The 22233-nt window shown below is 38.8% G+C and overlaps 1 protein-coding gene across 3 annotated transcripts; it reads right to left on the bottom strand.

Annotated features, from left to right (window-relative positions):
* Positions 1–91: 91 nt before the first annotated feature.
* Positions 92–22177, bottom strand: CNOT7 (CCR4-NOT transcription complex subunit 7). 3 transcript variants are annotated; one of them, XM_053975612.1, is made up of 7 exons: positions 22079–22177; positions 21269–21475; positions 20801–20994; positions 17773–17934; positions 11999–12143; positions 4523–4633; positions 92–1798 (listed from the first exon to the last, which is right to left on the bottom strand). In XM_053975612.1, exons 2-7 carry the CDS (start codon positions 21383–21385, stop codon positions 1670–1672), a joined length of 858 nt encoding a protein of 285 aa, XP_053831587.1. In that variant the 5' UTR covers positions 21386–21475; positions 22079–22177; the 3' UTR covers positions 92–1669. The 3 variants fall into 3 exon arrangements, with proteins under 3 accessions (XP_053831587.1, XP_053831589.1, XP_053831588.1); XM_053975614.1 differs by lacking the exon at positions 22079–22177 and adding an exon at positions 21849–22033; XM_053975613.1 differs by lacking the exon at positions 22079–22177 and adding an exon at positions 21677–21699.
* Positions 22178–22233: the final 56 nt, after the last annotated feature.

Here is a 22233-nt window from a genome sequence, read left to right as displayed (position 1 = left end):
TAGAAAAGAACTATCATGCCTAACAAAACAGAGCTGAACTGACAAAATAATCGCATTCCAGGAAAAATTTTGCAACAAAACCACCAGTCTGTTGTTATGTAAGAAAACATTTCTTAGGCCTTTATTTACAAAAGCTTTAAAAACAAATACCCTCTGTTATGCAAATTACTTGTTTAAAAAGGACCGCCCAGTTACATCATCATAATTCAATGAGAAAAAGGTGTTTGATTTTTTGCTTTTAAGTACAAGATAAAACAGAGTAATTGGTGAACATTTGGAGATTTTTCTGCCATTGATTTCCGTGTCAAACACACATACGTGCGCACACACACAGACACACAATGTCACGCATTCCATCATTCCAGGCTAGTATTTAGCTATTCAATACCAAAAATCCTTCCTGCACAACTGCTCTGTATACAAGCTATGCAGACTTAAGAACATACCTTAGGGTCCTTGAAAACAATATAGCTAAAATATATTGTAAGATATACTCAAAAATAAACTAGCATTACACGCCTCAGGTAACTTTATTAGCTGGAAGTTATTTATATTTTGTTGTCTTACAACAAATATCTGTAACATCTGTCTTTGTAACAACTACAAAAAGGCATGATTTAATTGTCCTTCTAATTCAATAATTCAATTAAATAGTATTTTTCAGATCTTTGGGGTTCATCTTCAACTAAACTGACTTACAAAATTCATGAAATCAAGTACATAATAAATATGACTTCATAAAAAATATCTGAGGTGTACATTACTAGGATAAAAGCCACGAGGTTAATCAAGGGAAATGTGCCATTACAAGACTCCGACTTTTCCATTATCCTTCAACTCTCAGCTTAATGGCAAAAAGGCTAAAGTCATAGCTGTTCTTCTCCTGAAGGGTGTAAAGCTGGTTTTTCAAGCCTCTTTCCCCCATCACAGAGCAGTTTTAAAGCAGCAGGCCAACCAGTAGTTGACATGTGCAGGATGTGTTGGAGGATGACCAAACACTAGTAAAGTAAGAGCAATTGCTATGATTTCAGTAGTTTGTTTTGCTTGAACAAATAGAGATTATGCAGCAAATAAGTCCCGTTGTGTGGGTTGGGATACCAAGAAACTACAGCTTGAAGCTGCTGAACTTGGCAGATGATTGTTTTCTAGCTGAGGGCAAAAGAAAAAACCAAAACAAACTTCAAATAAAACAGAGGATCTGAGTCAGAGTCGCTCTCTAAAGTGCAAATCTGATGGTCCACAATCTTGAATAGCTAAAACGCCTGCATACTGGAAAGAATAGACATGAAGGGGGAAGTTAGTTATAATCAGAGCCAATTAATTTAGAAAAGGGAGGGGAAAGACAAAAAACTGGAAGAATGATGTAGGCAAGTTTACCAGAATATTCATTATGATTCAACTTTCCCCTTCTCTCTGCCACACTGATCCTATACATGCTTCTTTACAAATGGGCTTGTTAAGAGGCCAAAATGTAACCCAGAAAATTTTACGTATCAATATTAAGATCAAAATCTGTGATAGGAACAGTCAAGTTTAGTACATAGAAAGGCAGAAAAGAAAGTGTGCTGAGAAAAGGGGGGAAAAAGCCTTAATTGTCCAAGGGGTTCAACCAGAGATAAAACCTATATACAAGCATGTGGAGGTCAAAAAGACGGCCTTTCATTTCGTGTCATGACTGTTTGTTGGCTTCTTCTTCATAAGCATTTCCTGTGCCATTCTGTACATAAGATGACCCCGAACCAAGACCATATAAGTGGCCACAATATTTGGCATCGTCAATGTGATCTTCAAAGAACATCTAAAAAGTGAAAAGACATGAATTACTGCAAAAGAAAAGGTTCCGTTTCAATAGAACTGTAAAACAGCTTTTAAATTACTTTTTTTAATAAGATATCAAATCTCAAGGTGCAAAAGATGATATAATTAGTATAAGACACTTAATCTCAACACATTATCACAATGTGCTATATGACACAATTATTTAAATCTGTCAAAAATACAATCAATCTTCCTGTGCACCTCTCCCAATTAAAGGGCCAAATGCAATGTTTTCACAATTTTCTATTATTAGTCAGCACTCATATATCTGCAAGAGCAACAAAGAGATTTCTCCATCTGATTTCTGCAGTGCTTCTTACAACAGGCATATGCTTAGCATCCATCACCAGTGCCCGTTCCCTTACCTCTCCTCAGTGTGGAGTTTTCACCATACTCTACCTTGGAATAGAGATGTCCTGATTTATATTTTATAGGTTTGGGTGTGGGGAGCATGAGCACAAAGCCAGAGTTTAGAGAAATGCAGGAAGATGCATTTTCAGCTCCTCACAGAGAGGGACTTCATTTAATGAGGAACAGCAAAATTTTGTACCAAGACTGCATTTACGTATTACAAGTCTAAATTGCAAATGGAACCTTTCAGTGGAAGACAAAATAAAGTCCATGATATTCTGATAGTCTGCCTTTCAGATGGGTTTTCAAGCAGAAAATCACAAATTATCTTGCAAAAATAAGAAGACACACATACACAAACATTTTTCACTCTAAAACCTTCACAGCAATCCTGGACACCCCAGTGGTTCACATTCTGATACATCATCAATATCAGAAATCTAAAATAGGCAGAAATATGCAGGAACAGAATGGGATGCAATACACAATCTAAACATGGAGACCTGTATATACCACACAGGTCAAAACTTCTCCCTTCAAGCTTTGCTTTTAGCAGCACAGTCAGGATGGAAAATTCTGTACTGTAGGAATCAGAGACTTTAATTAAAAGTTTTGCAGCCCCCAGTAGTTCTTAATGAAATAAAACAGGTAGGAAAAGCCCAAAATAACAACTCTACTCTTGTAGTATCATTAAGTATTCCTGATGGAAAGAAAAGGATCAGTAACTTTTTTGGCTGACACTCCAATACCCAGCAAGCAAGTTGCATCTCCTTCACAGCAATTAGTAACAAAATTCTGTGCCTCAAAAAGCACTATGAAGTCTTTTTACTCAGAAATACATTTTTAAACACTGAACTCTGCTGAAAAGCTTTAAAAATCTACATTAAATGTATTTCTCTCTGCTTACTACTGTGTTCTTATTCAGAAATGCTGTATTTGCAAGGAGTATTTAAGTACTGGAGAAAAAATTCATTATCAGTCCATGTCTGTTGGCTTAATTAAGCAAGTGTGTTGCACTAAAAAACTCTCAGAGATTTCTACTTCTGGTAAAAGCATTTCGTAAATAAATTCAACCAGCCAGTTTGCCATCTAACACAAACTGCATCTCATTAAAGAAACTATCATACCTTTACTCTAGAAAACTCACTTGAAAGGCTGTATCTTAAGCATGATTATTATATGCTTCCCTTCGTTTGCTTTGGATCTTCAAGAGTGGAAGTTTCACAATACCGTGCAGACAGCAGGTAACTGCACTGGCCTTGGATCATACAAGAAACAAAATCCTTTTTATTGCATCTCTAGCCCATGACCTGCTTGACAACTGCAACAGTTCCAGCAGAAGCAGAACAGAGTGCTAGGATGAGCAAACCAGCTTAAACCATCACTCTTTCAGCTGCTGTGTCACTAATATTTGTTACAATCTTGTGGTCATTTTCTCCTTTATACAGAAGGCTGGATTCCAGAAGGTAGACTTCAGCATATAGTACTTAACATGCTTAAATGATGAGGTTTGATATTGCCATCTGTTTTGACATGGTAACTTACATAGAATTGCTGGAAGAATGCCATATTCTGATGCACTGGCATTTGTTCAGTGCAACTACTTTCCAGAAGAGGCCTGTTCAACATTTGATTGTTCTGCTAATATAAAATATCCTAGTATTTTCCTGTTATATGCAGAGAAGTAGCAAGGAAATTTGAAGCCTGTAAGACCTGACAGTCCTTGCTGTAAACCTTGAATTAACTGACCTTCAGAACCTTAGTTAAACTGTGCTTTACTCAACGGCAAGGAAAAAGAAATGCATGGAAATTCTCCAAAGCAGCCTGGAAGGCATTTTTTAATATACTTCTAGCCTGAAAGTTTAGCTAGAAGTCGTTCACCAACACTCCTTCCCCACCTCTCAGCCTGCCACAGGCAGCAGTACATACCAGCTGGATATTACAGCAAAAGTTCTAAAAAAAAAAAAAATTTGACTTGAGTACAGTCACCCAGAAAGGAGTCTGGCTTCAGCAGTTCATAAATCACTGCAGCAGTCACCTAAAAAAAGGCATCCTGCAACACAGGTGAGGAAAAAACACCCCAAAACAAAACTTCACAAAAAAAATCCAGAAGTAGGCCTAGGCTGGAATCAGGAAGAAACAGTCACTCACAGCAGCAAAGCAAGGAGGCAGTAAGGCTGGTTCACACTTACTTGGGGAAAAATACAGGTGGTCTCATTTTTGTCAAGAAAGGATTGACCCCTGAAGCCCTTCAGAGACCTCCTTGAAATACCACAGACTTACAGAATCAGCAATTCCATGTGACTATCACAGAACATTACTATCATGGAAATAAAACAGTATGTCCACCTACTTCTCTCATTTTGAAAAAGGCCATTCCTGTGAGTAGAGAATCGGATCCTGCCTGATGCTGTGGTCCTATCCTTTCCAGCTCTAACTGCTCAGCCACTTCTTGTAACCCACCCTGAAAAACAAAACATTTTTGTTAAATCCTGAGAAGTTAAATTAGAACATGGAATAGGTATATTTGGGAAAATCTGTTACACAGGCCATACAACCTCAGGCATATTTTATTATCTGCACAGTAGCTGAAACAATCATTATACTAGATAAATGCATACCAGGAGAATCAAACTTTCTGTATCAAACAGTATTAATATTCTCTGTCAGTACTGACTAAATAAAGTAGTATCTGCAACCAACAGGACTAGTACTCCTTATGTTCCAGCTTCTCTAGTAACCTGATGTCATTACTTAACAATTCCTTCAAGATGACTATTGATACAATGCTTTAAAAGGACAGACTACAAGGCTGTAGAGAACACACCAAAGCTGCAAATCTATCTTCTCTAAAAGGTAAAACTTCTCCAGTTTTGAATGAAATGTTCTTCTCAATAAGCTTATGTGAAAAATTATCCCCTTAACTGCAAAGTGACTAAATAAACATCATTTTAATGTCTTCTCCAAAACAGTAATAGCTTCTACGTGTGAGAGCAAAGTTGTCAAAATTTGGTTTGGTTTTACATAGATATAACACTGATCAGCTGAAGGACAGACATGTACTACTGTAACCGCAATCTTTTAATGCTGTGAGCACATGATTGTACAAAGACTTTTATTAATTCAGTAAGCTATAAAGCTCCTGGCAAGACTAAGGCACATGCACATTCTTAAAGATCCAGAAAGATTAAAAAGAAAAAAAAAAAAAAAACAAGACAGAACCTTTAGTGCTGCAATAAGCATTGAAAGGCAAAAATGTTGCACAGAGGCAATGCTTCTAAATAAAGAATGCGTAGAGTTCACCTTCCCATGCACTCTTAACCTCTTTCACATACAGGAAGTGAAGCAAGAAAAGGCAAAAGCATAACAGTCAAAATTAAAACTCATGGAGCTACAAAGGAGTCCAAATTGAAAATCAGATCAAACATTATAAAATTCCTGTGAATCTTACAGCAACATGTCTGGGTCCTGGTTTTTGTTTAAAAAGATGAAAGCTTCAATAATAACATTCCCAAATAACACCTACAAACTAATAAGAAAACCTAGTACTGCTATTGCTAGTTTCAGTCTGTCTTGAGCAGCAGAAAAACACCTAACAATACCTGATCACTGCCTCCACCACACTACCCTCACCCAGAAGTGATCCCTTCCCCCATGCCCAGAAAGTGATGTGAGGTGCCACAGAATAACCTCCATGTTAATAACCTCCATAGCTCATCCTGGCTACTGCAAAAATTCACCCTCTCCTGGCTGGAACCAGGACATTATCCATTTCTTATTCTATACTATGTCATGTCCAAATCTTGTAACACCCAACTATATACATATATTCACACACACAAGTACAGGTATAATTTCTACAGTCAATGGCCTTCCTTCTGAGATGTCTGTTAATTTAGTTCATTACTGTGGGTTTTATTTATCCTAGATATCTTCCAGGGCAGGAGGGCTGGTATGCAGTCAGCTCATTGCAAGCTGCATCAGGAGCTCATGAGTGGTATATACATGGACCACTCCATACTCATTGGCCACAGCAGTTATGGCATCCAGTGGCGTTCAGCAACCAGTATTATACAATTCAAAATTACAAACTGTTCTTACCCAAACATCAAATCCCCTTGAAGTACACATCATCATATTTCCCCATCCCTCTGTGGGGAATGTACCCTGGGTACGTTCCAGGTGCCCAGGTCCTTAAGTAAAAACAATCTCAGATAGGTTTGCCTTTCCTTGAGGCAGGACTAAACCAAACTGTCTTCCCTAACATGTTGCTCATATGCACAATGGGGATTTATCCCCTTCTATGGTATGTCAAGGTTTTGATTGGGCAAGGCCAGCTCAGTTGGTGGAACCTCAGGTGTTAACTAAGCAGATGGCTTCTGCTTAATGTAGAACCCACTGATAGAAAGTTCCACCACCAATTCCTTTCCATGTTTTTAGAAGTCCATTGTACCGTCTAATTTTCCCAGAGGCTGGTGCACGATAGGGAATAGGGTACACCCACTTCATACTGTGCTCTTTGGCCCAGGTGTCTGAGGCTATTTTTGAAATCAGCACAGTCCACTTACTACACACGACATCACTGGCAGGATGTGTGGAAGGGACTTTCCCTTCAAACACCTAAACAAGCATTGGTAGTTGGGGTGCCAAAAGGAGCTGTGCTTGGGTGCCAATCGCTTCTGAGGCAGCTCAAACCCCTCCATAAATACCAGGATCTCTGCTTCAACTGGGGCATAGCAGGCCTCAGATCCTTTGTACCCTCAACTCCAGAACCCAGAGGTCAGCCTCAAGTCTCTCCAGGTAACCTCTGACAGAGGCTCCAGGAAGGCCATTCTCCCCAGCAGCCATGTAGAGCACATACTTCACACCTTGCCACCAGACTGGCCCAAGGACTACCGGATGAACTATCTCCCATTTGATTTGTTCAAAAGCTTGTTGTTGTTCAGGACCCCACTTCAAATCATTCTTCTCCTGGGTCACTTGATATTGAGGACTTATAATTTGACTGTAATCTGAGATATACATCCTCCAAAACTCCACAGCACCTAGGAAACCCTGTGTTCCTTTCTTGCTGGTTGGTGAGGATCTAGATGCTATGTTGTTGACCACATCAACTGGAATCTAACAACATCCATCTTGCCATTTTCCTCCTAATAGCTGAATATCCTGGGCAGATCCTTTAACCTGATTTTGCTTTATGGCAAAACCAGCCTTCAGGATGATCTGGATTATTTTCTCCCCTTCCTCAAAAACCTCCTCTGCCATGTTCCCCCATACAACGACATCTATGTACTGAAAGTCTTCTGGAGCCTCGCCCTTTTCCACTGCAGTCTGGATCGGTCCATGGCAAATGATGGGGGCTTTGTTTCCACTCCTGGGGCAGTCAGTCCCAGGTGTACTGGGTGCTCCTCCAGGTGAAGGCAAACTGTGGCCTGCACTCTGCTGCCAGAGGAATGGGAAAAAAAATGCATTAGCAGTATCAGTGGTGGTACCACTTTGCTGCCTTTGACTCCATCTCATACTGAAGTTCTAGCATATCTGGCATAGTGACACATAGTGGTGGTGTGACTTCATTCAGGCCATGAAAGTCCACTGTCAGTAGGCCATATAGGATTATTAAAGGGTGAGCAGGTCTTGCTGACCACTCCCTGGCTCTCTAGTTCACGAATCATCTCATGGATGGAGGTCATGGAGTACCTGGTCAATGCAGTTTTGTCGACAGTGCACTGCTGTGGTAAAGATTGGTACCTGTTGTTCTTTGACCCTCAGCAGTCCCAAAGCAGAAGGGTCCTCTGAAAAACGAGGCAAGTTATTCAGCTAATTTCCTCTGTCTCCACAGTAGCTATCCCAAAAGCCCAACAATGCCGTTTTGTGTCCTGTGGTAATCTATGTCAAAGATACACAGAACCTTCATGACTGATGGATGAAATTTTTCTATGTAGATCACCCAGGGATAGGAATTAAGTGATTATCTCTGGTCCTGCCTCCTCCTCCTTTTGTGAGAGCTCTTATTTCCTCTTTATCCCTCATTATGCAAACTGATTTGGTCCTGGATTTCTTCTTCTGTATAGGTGTGACTGTTACTGGCATGAGTTAATCTTCCAGTTTGGCTGTAGTTTGAGTGGTCACAGCACCTGTTGATCTGCTTTCTTCCTCTTCCCCTAAGGGTTCTGTCTAGCACTGGACTGTGTCCAGTAAAGAGTAGCCAGGGCCCAGAACACTTCAGTAAGTTGATTCTTTATGGAGTTGCCACAGCATTCTTCTTGCAAATATTCTGTCACTTTATCAAGGTCCTGTAGTGATACTATCAAAACATTGGAGGAGAGAATTTTCCAAAAAAATGGCCCATTTTATCCCACATTCCATGCTACTCATGAATATCCTCCCTCAGACAGATCTCTGATTAACCTTCCTAGAAATCTCTGTCCTGATTCTAGACACGGTATTGACTGTATTGACTCAGAACATGGTGTAGATCACACTGAGACAAAGCTGACATAGGAGCAAGAACATGTTTTCCTTAACATCAAAAGGAAATTAAAAATTCTCAAAAGCTATTCTAACATGCCTGAAGGAGAAAAAGGTAGTGAAAAGCTGGGGAAAGCTATCTTCCCCTGTACTCCCCACAGACTAGGTATGATTAGCAATGGACTCCCAGAGGTAGTACCCAAGGTAAGGGTAGGAGAGTAGCACTGAATACACCGAATATCCCAAATGATCCTCCGTGCCCTTGATGTTATCATGTCATAAACATGACTGTGGTTCATGCAATCAACATACATCAACAAAGCAATCCTAATCTGAAAAAGAGCACCCTCATGGGCACATAGTATATCTGTAGAAACATATACAGGCTTAGGTACCACACTCACACAAATAGACCAAGTAACATTGTGACCATTGGCTCTGAATCTAATAGGACAAATGCTTAGATGAAATTTGTTTCCAATCCACTCTGATCAGATCTCAATCGTTCATGCCCCACACTGGATGCCAAGTAAGGCTGTCATGGTTTAGGAATGGTATTCTCCAAGTTAGTGTTTCCACTAAAACCACTCCAAACTACACTCACTCACTCACCCCTCTCCCTGCCCTCTCCTATGGCAGACTGGAGAGGAGAACTGGAGGCACAAAAAGTGAAGATCACAGGTTGAGATAATGAGCCATTTACTGGAAAACAGCAGTGAGATAAGAAATCAAACAGAAATAGCAACAATACTAATGATAGAGTATGCAAGAGAAACATTACTGCTCACCAACAGAACAGCTGATTGTTCCCTCCACCACACTACCCTGACCTGGAAGCAAGCCCTTCCCCCATGCCCAGAAAATGATGTGAGGTGTCACAGAATAACCACCATGTCCTAGCCATGCCCCATCCTGGGGGCAAAAATTCACCCTGTCCTGGATGGAACCAGAACAGAAAGTTATTAGACTAATGAGATGCTCTTTCAGGTAAGAATTTTGCACTCCAGATAGGTATGCTTCACTCTTGGAGAAGGACAAATTCTTTCCAAATTTTCAGAGTCTCTACCTTCCAAGAAAAAGGCCACCGAATAATTAACATAACCACACCATCATGGGCAACAGTAAATCTACTTCAAACTCTCATTTCACAACACAGTCACAGAGCTTATTGTTCTGTACAAAACCCTGAGTTAAAAGCAAGTTTCCAACAAGGTCTACCAATCTAAATTGCTTAGGATTGACACTACTATCAAAAGGTTTGTAACTGTCTACATAAAAGCCTTTTAGACTGTAAGCAAGAGTTTAACCTATAATAACATTAATATCTCAAGTCAACTCTCAATCTGCATGCCAGTAGAGTAATAATAACAGACTGTAAATTCACAGAGTACTTAATTCCACAAAAAAAGCATCAATCAGATTTCCAGTTCTGAAGCCATTTCTCTTTCTAATGCCAAGAATCTTTTTTGAGTGTGTGGGGGCAGAGAGTGGGGGACCTACAGCAGATCAGTGACTATCATAGAAAAAAATAATTTAGACAAGTCAATAAAAGACAACTACACAGCTGTTCAATTCACTGCAATTTAATGAAGATCAAAGGTGACACACATTAGGAGATAGCACATGCATTTTTAGAGTTACAACGCTAAATATTTAGTAATTTGTTTCAGGCAGCTTCTCTCAGTACAGTTCAAGTCCACCATCATTTCATCACTGGTAAATTTGGAGGAGTAAGATAGTCCATTTCCCTTCCCCTCCTGTCACTATCAGTCTGGAGATTAGGTGAGTGGATCAAAATTTACTGCAGGAAAGCTGACCTACATATTCAGCTCTGAAAAAAAAAAAAAATCACCCTTGTTCTTATGGTTTGCCAAAATAAGACCTGTGAAAATTTTTCTTGTCTTCCAAAAAAATTGTAGTCTCTCTAAACAATGCAGGTTACACACAACTATGCCTTAATTATGCCAGAAACTACAATACCCGCTTTCCCAAGCCCACTGGGAATGTCACCTCTGAATGGTGACATGGAACATCAATTTGTCACCTTTTCTATGTCACTAAATTTGGAATATACATTCTGTTCTTGCAAAGTGTGTCACCAGATAGGCACCAGATGCTCTACTTTGCTTCACTGGGAGTGCAAAAGTGAGGACTTTTTAGGGTGGGTTCCCCTCACCCCTAATTTAAGACTCTTGAAATTTAGGAGCATTTAAATTTTTACTCGTGGCCTCTTTGGAGAAGAAGTGTTTCTAAAATGTTCCCTAATACACAGCCATATGCCCAGATGATTATACCAGTAACAATTGTATATGAACACAGGTAAGTATACTTTTCTTACTAACTGGAAGGGTGATCTAAATTTTCAACATTAATTCGATTAACAAAGGATTTACACAATTTACTTTCCACAAAACTAGGCTACTATTCAAAGTGACACACTCTGCTAGTTCATCTCAGAAAGAAACAGAAGACTATAAACAGCACACAGATCAGTAATGCAGCATGAACAACCAGCAAGCCATTCCTTAGTTAAGATTTGATGTGTTCTCTTCTTCCTGCAGGTTTTCATTAAGAAATCCTAGAGAATTAAATTACTTTCCATAAAAGCAACAAATCATCAATTGCCTCAGATGAGTAATGCAGCTCACTCCAGCAGCAGTCCAGACTCTTTAACATCTCTTTGGCAAGTAAAGCTGTTAACAGTGCCTTAAGTATCTTTCTTTCACTTGCTGTCTTCCCCTTCACATACTTAGCTCAAATTCCCACTCATTCTCCAGTCCAATAGGTATCCAAATTTTATGCCTGACAGAGTAAGTCAATTAGGCCTGCTGGCCTGACATGAGAGATTAGTTCCTAGTTCATTTTTTTTCCTAGAAGTCACATTGGCCCTGAACATATGTTGTTGTTTATCTTTGCTTATGGGGCCACCTGAAACATTCATCATTTCTCTTCCCAAAACACTTCCACATCATCTTCTTGAAATTACCTCTGCCTAGATGACTGCAGTTCTTTAGTGGACTGCACAATGAGGAAATAAAGAGTATATGAGACCCATCAATTCTTATCCCTAAGGAAATGAAGTATTAATTCCAAACACGGGTTTATCATCTATCAACGAAGTACTGTAAATACAGTTTCAACATGATATTTTTAACTGGTAAGCAACTATAAAAATTTATTTGTGCTCCTGCTGGCTTCTAACAATGCCTTTAATATTAAATATGTAAAGCTTGAGACAACAATGCTTAATATGCACCATAAAAGAAAAAGTAGACAATAAAAATAGAGAAAGTATTTTTAAACATGACGTACTCTGTCTCCAAATGCAAAATTTGTTCCAAACCATTAACAGATTACTTACCTTCAGATTTTTGCAACTCTTCATGAGATATTTTACATCATAGATGACAGGGAAAAACAATCGCAGTATCTCAAAGAAGTCCAGCTCTTCCTCAGGTAAATTGGAGTTTGTCAGGATCTTGATTAGATAGCCAAAGTCATATCCACTGCAAATTAATAACAAAACAATATAAGTAAGCGACTTGGAAGCATCTTTCTCACTTCAAGATTTCACTGCACGTTGACAGGAAAAACAACAATCTTCAAGACTTCACTGCACATTGACAGGATATTCTGCTTAAATTCAATGCATTTAAGACCGACTTCTATGAAAAAATCTGGACTTCAATATAAATGGCCCCATTGCAGATTCCAGAGAAAACATTTTAATTTAGTCTGAATTAGGCCAAGTGAAGATGCATAAAGATCTGCCTACAGAAGTTTGTCTAAATCCCAAAATAAGGTAGGGCTACTGGGTCTTCATCTGATAACAAGAATTTCCACCAGAAAGACTCCTAAGCTGGTTTCTTTCACATAGACTATAGTTTCTCACTACAAATTGAGACAGAGACTTCTACAGTTCTTGAAATCCAAAAGATTAATGAGTTTCCAGAGCAAATGTATGTTTATGCCTGGAGGCAAGTCTAACCCTTAGCAACAAAGAAGAGGAATTGTCTTTCAACTTCTCCAATTAAATCAGCACACAGACAACTACAAAGTTTAATAGCTTGTAGACTATTACTCTTTCTGGAGATAATGAGAGAGTAAACTGGAAACATTTTTGTGCGTACATTTAAGTCTGCAGGAGGCAGCAAGGTAACTGAGCAGTGCTTATTCGTTAGAAGAAACGGTGGTATTATAGTGTGCACATGGTAGAGAGAAGAGTTTGCAAAGGCTTCCTCCTCCATAGCACAGTTGATTAAAGAGGACACAGGAATGAGGCGTGGCGCTAACGGGGAAACCACGTACTTTTACAAACAGTTATGAGAAGAAACAAGAGGGTTAAGTACAGGAAAGACCGATATCAGGTATTAAAGCAGGACTGAACACCACAACAAAAAGCAGGGATGACAAGTTATGCTTTTTCCTAGGAGGGCAGTGATTGCAAACCATATTATTCATGATCTGACCATGAAACTCATCTGTTCTGAGCCCTTGTACTTGCAGAACTGCTAATGCACGAAACTAAATGGAGGAGTGATATTTTCTCTTCCATGTTATTAAGTTTGCATTGAACCAGATTTTACTGACATACAATTTAAAATATGCCTGTACTAACAAAGAGGATGAAAACACACAACAGGGCTGCCTCTACCGAAGGCTTTTTCAGTTTTACTATTTAAGGAACCTTAGCATAGAGCTGAGGATGATTCAAGTGAGCAGGTGGCCACCACAGACTCCAAATTTCCAAGACTTTGTGCTCATTCTTGATTACACAAGGGTCATACTAAAAAACCAAGAATTTTTCAATTTGGTAAATACTGGCCAGGATCTTTAAGTTTGAGATAAGCAATAGAAAAGACAAATGAATTATGAGCACTATACCACAGATCCTGCAGATATTTAGGATCCACAAAAAGCAGTGACTTCTGACGTAGGCTCAAAGCTTCAGCTTGCACACTCAATGTAAGTTTACTTTTTGAACCTTTTGTATACAATGAGATTATCTCTGTCATATTTATACTATGAGTTTCTAGACAGAGGGTAGAAAAACCTTCAGCATACTGGGGGTAAATGGATTGTTTGCTACAAGTCCATTAATACAAGATATACAATACCTATAGACTATTGCAGCTCTCCCATGGGAGTTTCCAGTGCTCTAAGCATTAATTTTATGTTGAACAAATCCTGCACTGCATCTGGTACTTTGAAGCTGTGCTGGCCACCCTCCAATCCCCACAGCAACAGCCACTGGCCAGGGAGCAAAGGAGCCAAAGATAGAGAAGGATTTCAGTTGACTCTTACAAAGTAAAAACTGTAGTAAACTTGGCAAAACAGTAACTTGGAAGTCTAATTTTATTAAATCATTTGAAGGGGGAGGGAAGTGGTGGGAAAGCCCATATCAGCATAAAGCCCTCTGTAGAAGAAAAGAAAAAGCCACATTAACAAAAAAGGCTGCTCAAAAAGATGCAAAAAACACTGTTCAGGATTATGGAGACTTACTCCTTCAGAGTCTACAGTTTATTAACTCAATGAATTCCTGACATTGATCATCCTCAAGGTTCAAATGTAACAGTCATGTTAAAGTGAAAAAAAACATATTTGTGCTACTTCTCTTAAAAAAAAAAATGTCTTCAAAAAAAGTGTATTAATAAAAATAATAGAAAAACATATGCCCTCAAACACTTCTAATTTCTTTAAAGAAGGAAGTACTTAAAGAAAAGTCAACATTCCTTTACTATTCATATTGGGGGAGCAGGCTATTAAAAATAGCAATTTTGATTGAGAATTACACATTTTTTTCACTTGGAGTTTGTAGCAGATCCAAGCTTACAGACATAAAAACTGTCACTCCAAATCAAGACTAAGATAGATCTTAGACTAAAGACAGATAAACTAAAACAAATTTTGAGTGGCCATTGCTGAATGCTAAGAGAAGGCTAAGAAACTCCACTGTGAGCAATTATGTAATTACCTGCTCATTACAGAAGTTTTTTTCTAATCCTCTAACAGTGATTAGTGGTTGGTTTATACCTTGAAGCACACAGACTTCCTTGCCTTAAAAACCTTGCATCATTTCTAATATAATCACCTGAAATTGCTTAGCAAAGCAAGCCACAATCTGTGGAGCTATACAATACAAGCACTCATAGACATTTGTTTTTTCACTGAACATGGACAGCTCTAGCCAAAAAGACAAGAGCAGAGATCAAACATGCCTCTATTTCTCTCTCTTACTATCGAGATAGAATTCAGATAGCCAATCAACAAAGAATTCTACTCAAGCCCCAACACTCTGAAATAAAACATGCAAGAGCTGAGAAAGCTTTAGTTCATTTTATAACCCTAACAGAAATGAGCCAACAGATTAAATTTTACTAAAATGAGTTAGACATAAATGATTACTGAAACACATTAGCTTGGAACTTTGCAGTACCCCAAGAATATCTGTTTTTTGTTTTCCAAAAAGCATGTTTACACAGACCCTCTAAAGGTAGACAAAGGAGGTCGCACACAAGTGGACACTCAAAGCTTCAGCGGAGCAGACAGTTGAACAACCACAAAATCAGCATTTGAGCTGTTCCTTCCTAACTGGCTAGACTGTCAAGCACTCACAGCTCTTTTGACTGTGATAAAAAAAACCACAAATTCAGGGCTTCCCCCTTCTCTCTCATTAACTCAAATATATTTTAACATGCACACACACAAGATTTGAAGGAAGCTGTCTATGAAGTTGCAATACGCAAGAATTGGTGACAGTGCAAATATTTCTTCACTCATATCTGACAGAACTGCATATCCAGAGATTTGCCAACATGTCAGGATGCCAAGGCAAGGCAGCTACATCAAATGCGGAGATAAAAAGCACACAAAGAGAACTATTTGAGAAGCGAAATGAACTGCATAAAAGTTCAAGGAAATCAAAGACTAGAAAATTTAAATCAAACCATATCTTCATACTCTGAGAAAGGCGTAATTCCCTTCTCCCAGCTACTATGGGACACAAATTTCAAGAGTTAGTAGTACTATAAGCATTTTAAGGAAATGGAAGCAGTAGCAGAGTCAGCAACTACCAAGCACAGCTTTATCAGTTTTCAAAGAACTACTGCATGGAGAGTCTAAATGGAAAAAATTTTCAACTGAGCATCCTGCTGCGTAAGTTTCCACTGATAGAACATAATGACAATCAAAGATCTATTCAGAAACAGCTGTTCACTATTCTTTGTGGCACATTTTATATGACCCATGCTCATTTATAGCTTTGCATAATTTTGGTTTCCTCAGAACTTAATCCACTTACTCCAAGGTTTTTTGCTCAAGATAGTATCAACAAGGTCTGAAAAAGCACAAAAGCTTTAAACACTAATACTCGGTGTCTGACAAACATTTGCTGAACATCTGTCTTAAGAGGATTTCTAAAGACACTTTCAGTGAAATCCACAACAGAAACTCATTTCAGCACAGATGAAACTGGACTTCTATTAATAAAACAATTTCAAAAACCCTTCATAAGCTGCACCAGTAAAAAATGGCATTATTGCACATGGCTTGCACTACACTTTGACCAGCCCATTAGTCAGGAATTACACACACTGAATATAATTATGCTCCAGAAAGAATCCCTAGAGTAGAAATTGCTCAGGTATACCTTATACTGGGCCTTTAGTCACCAGGCAATATTGGAAAAACACCAGTTTGAGGCTGAAGCTGCTTCTACATGGCATCCTCTGCTGAGGCACCAGTTACATGCATAACCTGCCTCCCCTTCTCTTAAACCATCCAAGTCATATTACTGCAGTCAAGTGTAAATCACATACACATAAGAGCCCATAATACTGTGCTAAGGAAGCTGAAAAATACTTAATTCTAATTTGGCTTTTGTAGTTATTTTGACACAATTTAAGGCATTCTTGTTACAGTATTCTTCCTCAAGATGCTACTCTTAGAAGCAAGACAGCAAGAGTAAGATTATTTTAGAGTCTTATTGTGAGTTGAAACAGCTGTTACGTGGAAGATGGAAGTGACAACTGTACTCAGAGGACCGTTCATTGTTTAACTGTCTTTTCTTTTAATCCCTTCTGCTTTGAAAACTCAGCCTAGCACTTCTTTGTACAAAACAAATCAAAACCACAACTTCTGCAAAAATGTTATATGCACCCTTCTACTACTGTTACACATTCCTTGCCAAAACAATTCTTATTTTTGAGTTTGTTGATTGTATAAATACTTCTCTAATTCTATGTGACTTTGTCTTTCCAACTATTAATACTTATGGACAAATAATTTTTTATTCTAATTTCATCATTTACATACCATCCACCAATACAAGATGAGAGATACAGATGTTATAGCTGAGACTAGTTTGCTTACAGTCTTGTTCATTCGCTTTACCTTGCTGACTTCCTTAGAAGCCAGCATTTAAGACAACAACTCAAGGGCATTACATAGCATAAGCCTTTAAAGACACTGTTGCTTGCAAAAATTCTGTAGTTAGCTAAACAACTCCTGTGTATGTTTTTAAAGTGTTAAGTGTTAATAAACTTAAAAATCTTTTGTATCATGACAGACTCATAGAGATTTAGCATTCACATTTCTATTTCTATTTGAGAGATTGACTCCTTTGATGGAATAAGGAGTAAAATATATGCACAAGGCTTATGAAGGATCTCCTTCCAAGCTGAGTAATTTCATGTGCCCAGATTAGCAGGAGATTTACAACAAATTTAAGAGTGCTTTATAGAACTCTTCATTGATAATTCTCTCCTATGAAACAGACAATATTTCCTCAAGGATTGCTTAGGAATAGCTTGCTTTTAGTAATGTTTGTTATTACTTGCACGTGTACAGCGCCACCTGCTGGTTTAGCAGTTTTGTGGTTTTCAGCTTCACACTTTTACTTTCCTGGTTACTGCACAAACACTAAAGCTAAGAACACCAGTAAAACCCCTGTGCCCTCTATTCTTCCAATAGAAAATGGAGTTAGCGGTATTACAGCAGAAATATTTCCTCAGGCTTACCAACCAAGATATGGGCTACATACACAGCATTTAAACTCAGCAGATGTGCAATATAAGTTCTAGAATTCAAACACCCATCAGATGTTGAAACGTCAAATACTTCACATGCAAAATTTACCTATGAAAGGAAAGCCACTTGACTCCTTCACACAATACAACTCCTGATGTCATGAGCAGTTCTGCAAAGTACTGTGTCTCAATTCCTTCTTCTTCGTGCTTTTTAAACTGGATACCAGATGTCGTCAACAGTTCAATAGAGTCCTGAGCGTACATATCTTCTCTAAAAACAGAGAGGAAAAGTAAATTTCCAAAATCTACAAGCCTCAATGAGGTAACATTTCTTTTTTGCTATTCATTCCACAGACTTAGCACAGAGCAGGAATAATCTGACTTTGTTCCAGGTAAATTACAAAACCAACAATTTTTCAAAGTTTTTTTTTTAACCTCCATTATCATTTCACCACTCCCAGCACCTCCATTCTTACCATCTTCATAAAAACTTAGTTCCTGCTCCTCTTCCAATTATATATAACTACCCTTTTGCAAGCCTATAGATGAAAGGGCATCTATAGAAGGTATTTGGTAAAATATCTGTATAAATCACTTGAATTAGGACAAATTAAATGTAACAGTTGAAGCACTAACACATTACACTGCAGAAATATGAGAAATACAATCCAGATCCCAGTACTTAATTAGTTCTGTAGATCATATTTCTCAGAAGTTTCTTGTGATTTAAGCTTATGTAAATGTTTAGACATGTGTTCATAAAAACTTTTTTTCAGTAGGATTGAAATGGAGTACTTACTTATCTAGCCAAACCTTAGAATTCAGGTATCCTAACTTTTTTCTTTCTAAACAATCTGCTTCAACTTTAAAAGCCCATTTTAGACCCAAAATTTAGGAAGATGTAATACAAATTCTTCTACCTTCTTTTGACCCCTTCCTATCTCTGTGTTTATTCCCTTTAACACTAACTTATCTTTTTGGCGATGTCTTAAGAATTTCATGCTGAAATTCATGTTTTGGAGCTTATTTTCTCCCCTAAGTTTTATCTGTACCATCATTACAAAAACATGGAATGGTTAAATGAAGAAAAAAAAAAAAAAGTAAGCATGAATCTACTTAGAAAATGAAATTCATTTTACTGCCCACAACATACTACTCCACAAAGTCTCTTCAGTGTACAGTTTTAAATTTTAATAAAAAACTATCAAAACAAAACCTGGACAAGACAACCAATATATCAAACTTAACTATTAGATTCAGTCATAGACCTGTATTCCTTATTCTTAATAGCAAGTAATCATTCTTTAGAATACAGACATACATCCTCAAGATGTGTTACAGCTTTTTTCCTCACTCCCACGCAGCTGCTCTTTAGTTCCCCAGGTCTGAGGCATCAGCTTCTCAATACGTGTCTATCTCTATGGCACATTAAAGAACCCATCCAAAACAAACGCACCATTTAACAAAAAGGGGGTTTCATTCTAGGTGCTGCTCTGTACTCATCAGGTGCATAGTATGATTAGAGAAATATTTATGCTCTTTAAAAGCACACTAAAACAAGACCTGGCTGGAACCACACACACACAAAAAATTACCTTCTAGGAACAACAAACAGCTGTTTTGCTTTAGGAGGAGAACACTTCGCACAGTGCCACTTCCCAAAAGGATGTTTAGAAACAGACAAAAATAAGTAAGTTGTCCATCCACATTAAAAAAAAGTTCTCATGCAGTACTTACCAAGTTTATATTTTTCTATAACCCCCACCATTAACTAGTAACAAGGTAATTCGGTGATTAACTGTATCTTGCCTTACTAAGCTGTCTTATCTCTGCAGCATCTGGCACAAACAGACGGAAAGCTACTTTTGGTTTCAGTTGTATGATATTAAGTAGACCTTTGAAGCTCAGAAAATAAATGAAGTGTAGCACAGGCCTTTCTTCACAGATCACAGTTTGGGAGTTATTAATTTCTTTTTCTTACACAATTAGTAGGATTAGTATATTCTTCTATTTAAGAAAATGGGTAACTTTCATCCAGCATTCATATGGCCAGGTAAGTTCAGAGATACCAAAACATTAAATCTGTGAATACTTTTCCTTCAGGAGACAATTCACACAAGACTAAATAGAGCATGTCATTGCTCAGATCAAACTGATATATGACAATCCACACCACTGCTTGTTTAAAAGAGCACAGAGATCAAGAGAGGCAGCAGCAGCTTTCCTCTTAAGAACCCCAACTACTTTGAAAACAAGTCTTTTCATCTGCAGAAAAAATAAAGGCCTGTTCTCTAAACCTCTTTTGTAGGCTATGAACTTAACTCATGTATATAAAGTTGTCCAGTTCTCAACTTGTAACACAACTGCCAAAAAAACCCAAGGCTTAAATATGTGAGAAGTGTTTGTACTGGTATTCAATTCCGTAGATAAACAACATATGAAAACCTATTATGTTTACACCAGAAAAAAAAAAAAAAAAAAAATCAAGATACTAGTAACTTGGTTGACCACCAGCTAAAGATATAATTGGAGCACCAGACAAGCTTTTGACCCCCCTGAAAAAGTGAGGGTTATGCTTAAAAAGTTTTATCACTGATAAAAATCACATTTTGAAATAAAGTCCATGGTACTATTCCAATACAGTAAAAGTCAGCTTGCTTTTTAACCAAGACTTTAGACAAAATAATTCAGAATAATGATAACATTTGACATACTTTTTTAATCACTTCAGTAACTTTGTTTTTTTTTTCCTTCAAGTGTTGGTATTTTCCATTTAAAGTATGTAAAGAAACAATATGTGATTTCTATAACAACCAGTAAGAGTTAAACTAAGTTAAGGCAGAAGCACTCTAAAATGCCAAACATGAAAACACAGAGCTAACTCTTGCACTAAGTATAAAATGCCTTCCATATTTTTTTTTTTTAAACTGCTTAGCATTTTTGACCAAATTATCAACATTAAGACAGACTGCACAGAAATGAGGGAAGAAAGCATGTTTGGCTGACAAGTTTTCCTTACATGAGTATTTATGGTATTCCAGTATTACAAGCAGATAGATAATGAAGTTACTACAGTACTTACACATTTTCAGTAAGTCAGAAACATACATTTAGCAGCACAGGAACTGAATACTTACGTTAAGTTAAATTTAAAATTAAATTGCCAAGTTGAAGTTCCTGGAGGGTATTCTCCTTGCTCATTCATAAACGTCAGTCCTAGTTGAATTATTTTTAGCAAGTCGACATTGCAGCGTAAGAGTTGGTACTGATAGTCTGCGTTGCTTCTGAATTCTCCAATAGGCCTTGCAACTACTCCTGGAAATTCTGTGTCCTGCAAGAGCAGAATTGAAACTTGAACACACGACAACCATATAGATTTAGCCATATCATAGCTGAAGAGTACTGTGTGTAAAATTAACTGTTAAAAAGAGAAAAGATTAGGATTAGATAAAAGATTAAGATTAGATAAAAGATGTTCGTACAGCATGAATTAAACATTAAGACTTCCTTATTTCAATTTCAAAGGATGAGCAAAGTTTTCTGACCTCAGCTGAAGTAATGATTTTTGCAGTAACTTGCTAGACAGACATCAAGCACCCACTTACCATAGCTACATAGTTATACTTCCGTATAACTTGACGAATTTTCTTCATCTCTTCATCCAAGTTACAAGCCCAAACTTCACAGATTCTTTGGCTATGATCTACAGTAGCTGCTGGCATAGTGGGGGGCTTTAGAGACCATACATCAAAAGTTACACTTGACCGAGAAATGGTTTCATAAAGAGGACTTCAACTGTTTATTTTTTTAGCCTAAGGAAGAAAGCAAAGCATGAAAGCATAAGTTTTTATTCTTAGTTTATCCGAAAAATAAATTAAAAAAAAAAAAAAGCTTAAGAACCACAGCCACGCTTTACCCCTGTAGATTTCACAAAAGCAGGACAACACAGCCACCAAAACCACAAGAATTTCGGCTATGCGAGCTCAGATTACTATCAGAAACTAAACCCCTACAGTTTCGTTAGCGACTGTTTCCTGCACAAGGGCGGCAAGGCGCACCAGTGACACAGATACCGGAGACACCCGGGTCCCCAGGCGCTCCTGCCCCGCGGCTGGGAAGGGCGCGTTCCTGCGGATCCCTGGGCTGCGTGCAGCAGAGAACGAGGCGGCAACAGTCACGCCGAACCTGGGGATACCGCGAGCGGCCTCCCGAGGCGGGAGCAGCTCCTCCAGCTGCCAAGGGCCGCGCTAAACCAGCGAGCGGCGCGCGGGAAACCAACACACGGCCGGCCGGGTCCCCGCGCGCGTGAGAGGCCCCGGGAGCGCCCGGAGGAGCTGCAGAGCCCGGGGGTCTCGCAGGGCTCCGTGCCGGTGCCGGAGCCCCCGCCCGGTGCCCGCGGCGCCGCCCCCGCTCACCCCTCGCGCTCCGGCCGGGCCGCGGCGGGTCTGGGAGGCCCCGCGCGGCCCCCGCGAGCCGCAGGAAGCGCTGCTGCCCCCGGCGCCGCCGCCGCGCGCACAAAGCCATTACATCATCGCCGCGCGCCGCGGCCTTTCCCCCCTCCCCTCTGGCC

Source organism: Vidua macroura, chromosome 4 (assembly GCF_024509145.1).
Source record: "Vidua macroura isolate BioBank_ID:100142 chromosome 4, ASM2450914v1, whole genome shotgun sequence".
Lineage (NCBI taxonomy): Eukaryota > Metazoa > Chordata > Aves > Passeriformes > Viduidae > Vidua > Vidua macroura.
The sequence above is the reverse complement of the archived record's forward strand: the minus strand, read 5'-3'. Positions and strand labels throughout refer to the sequence as shown.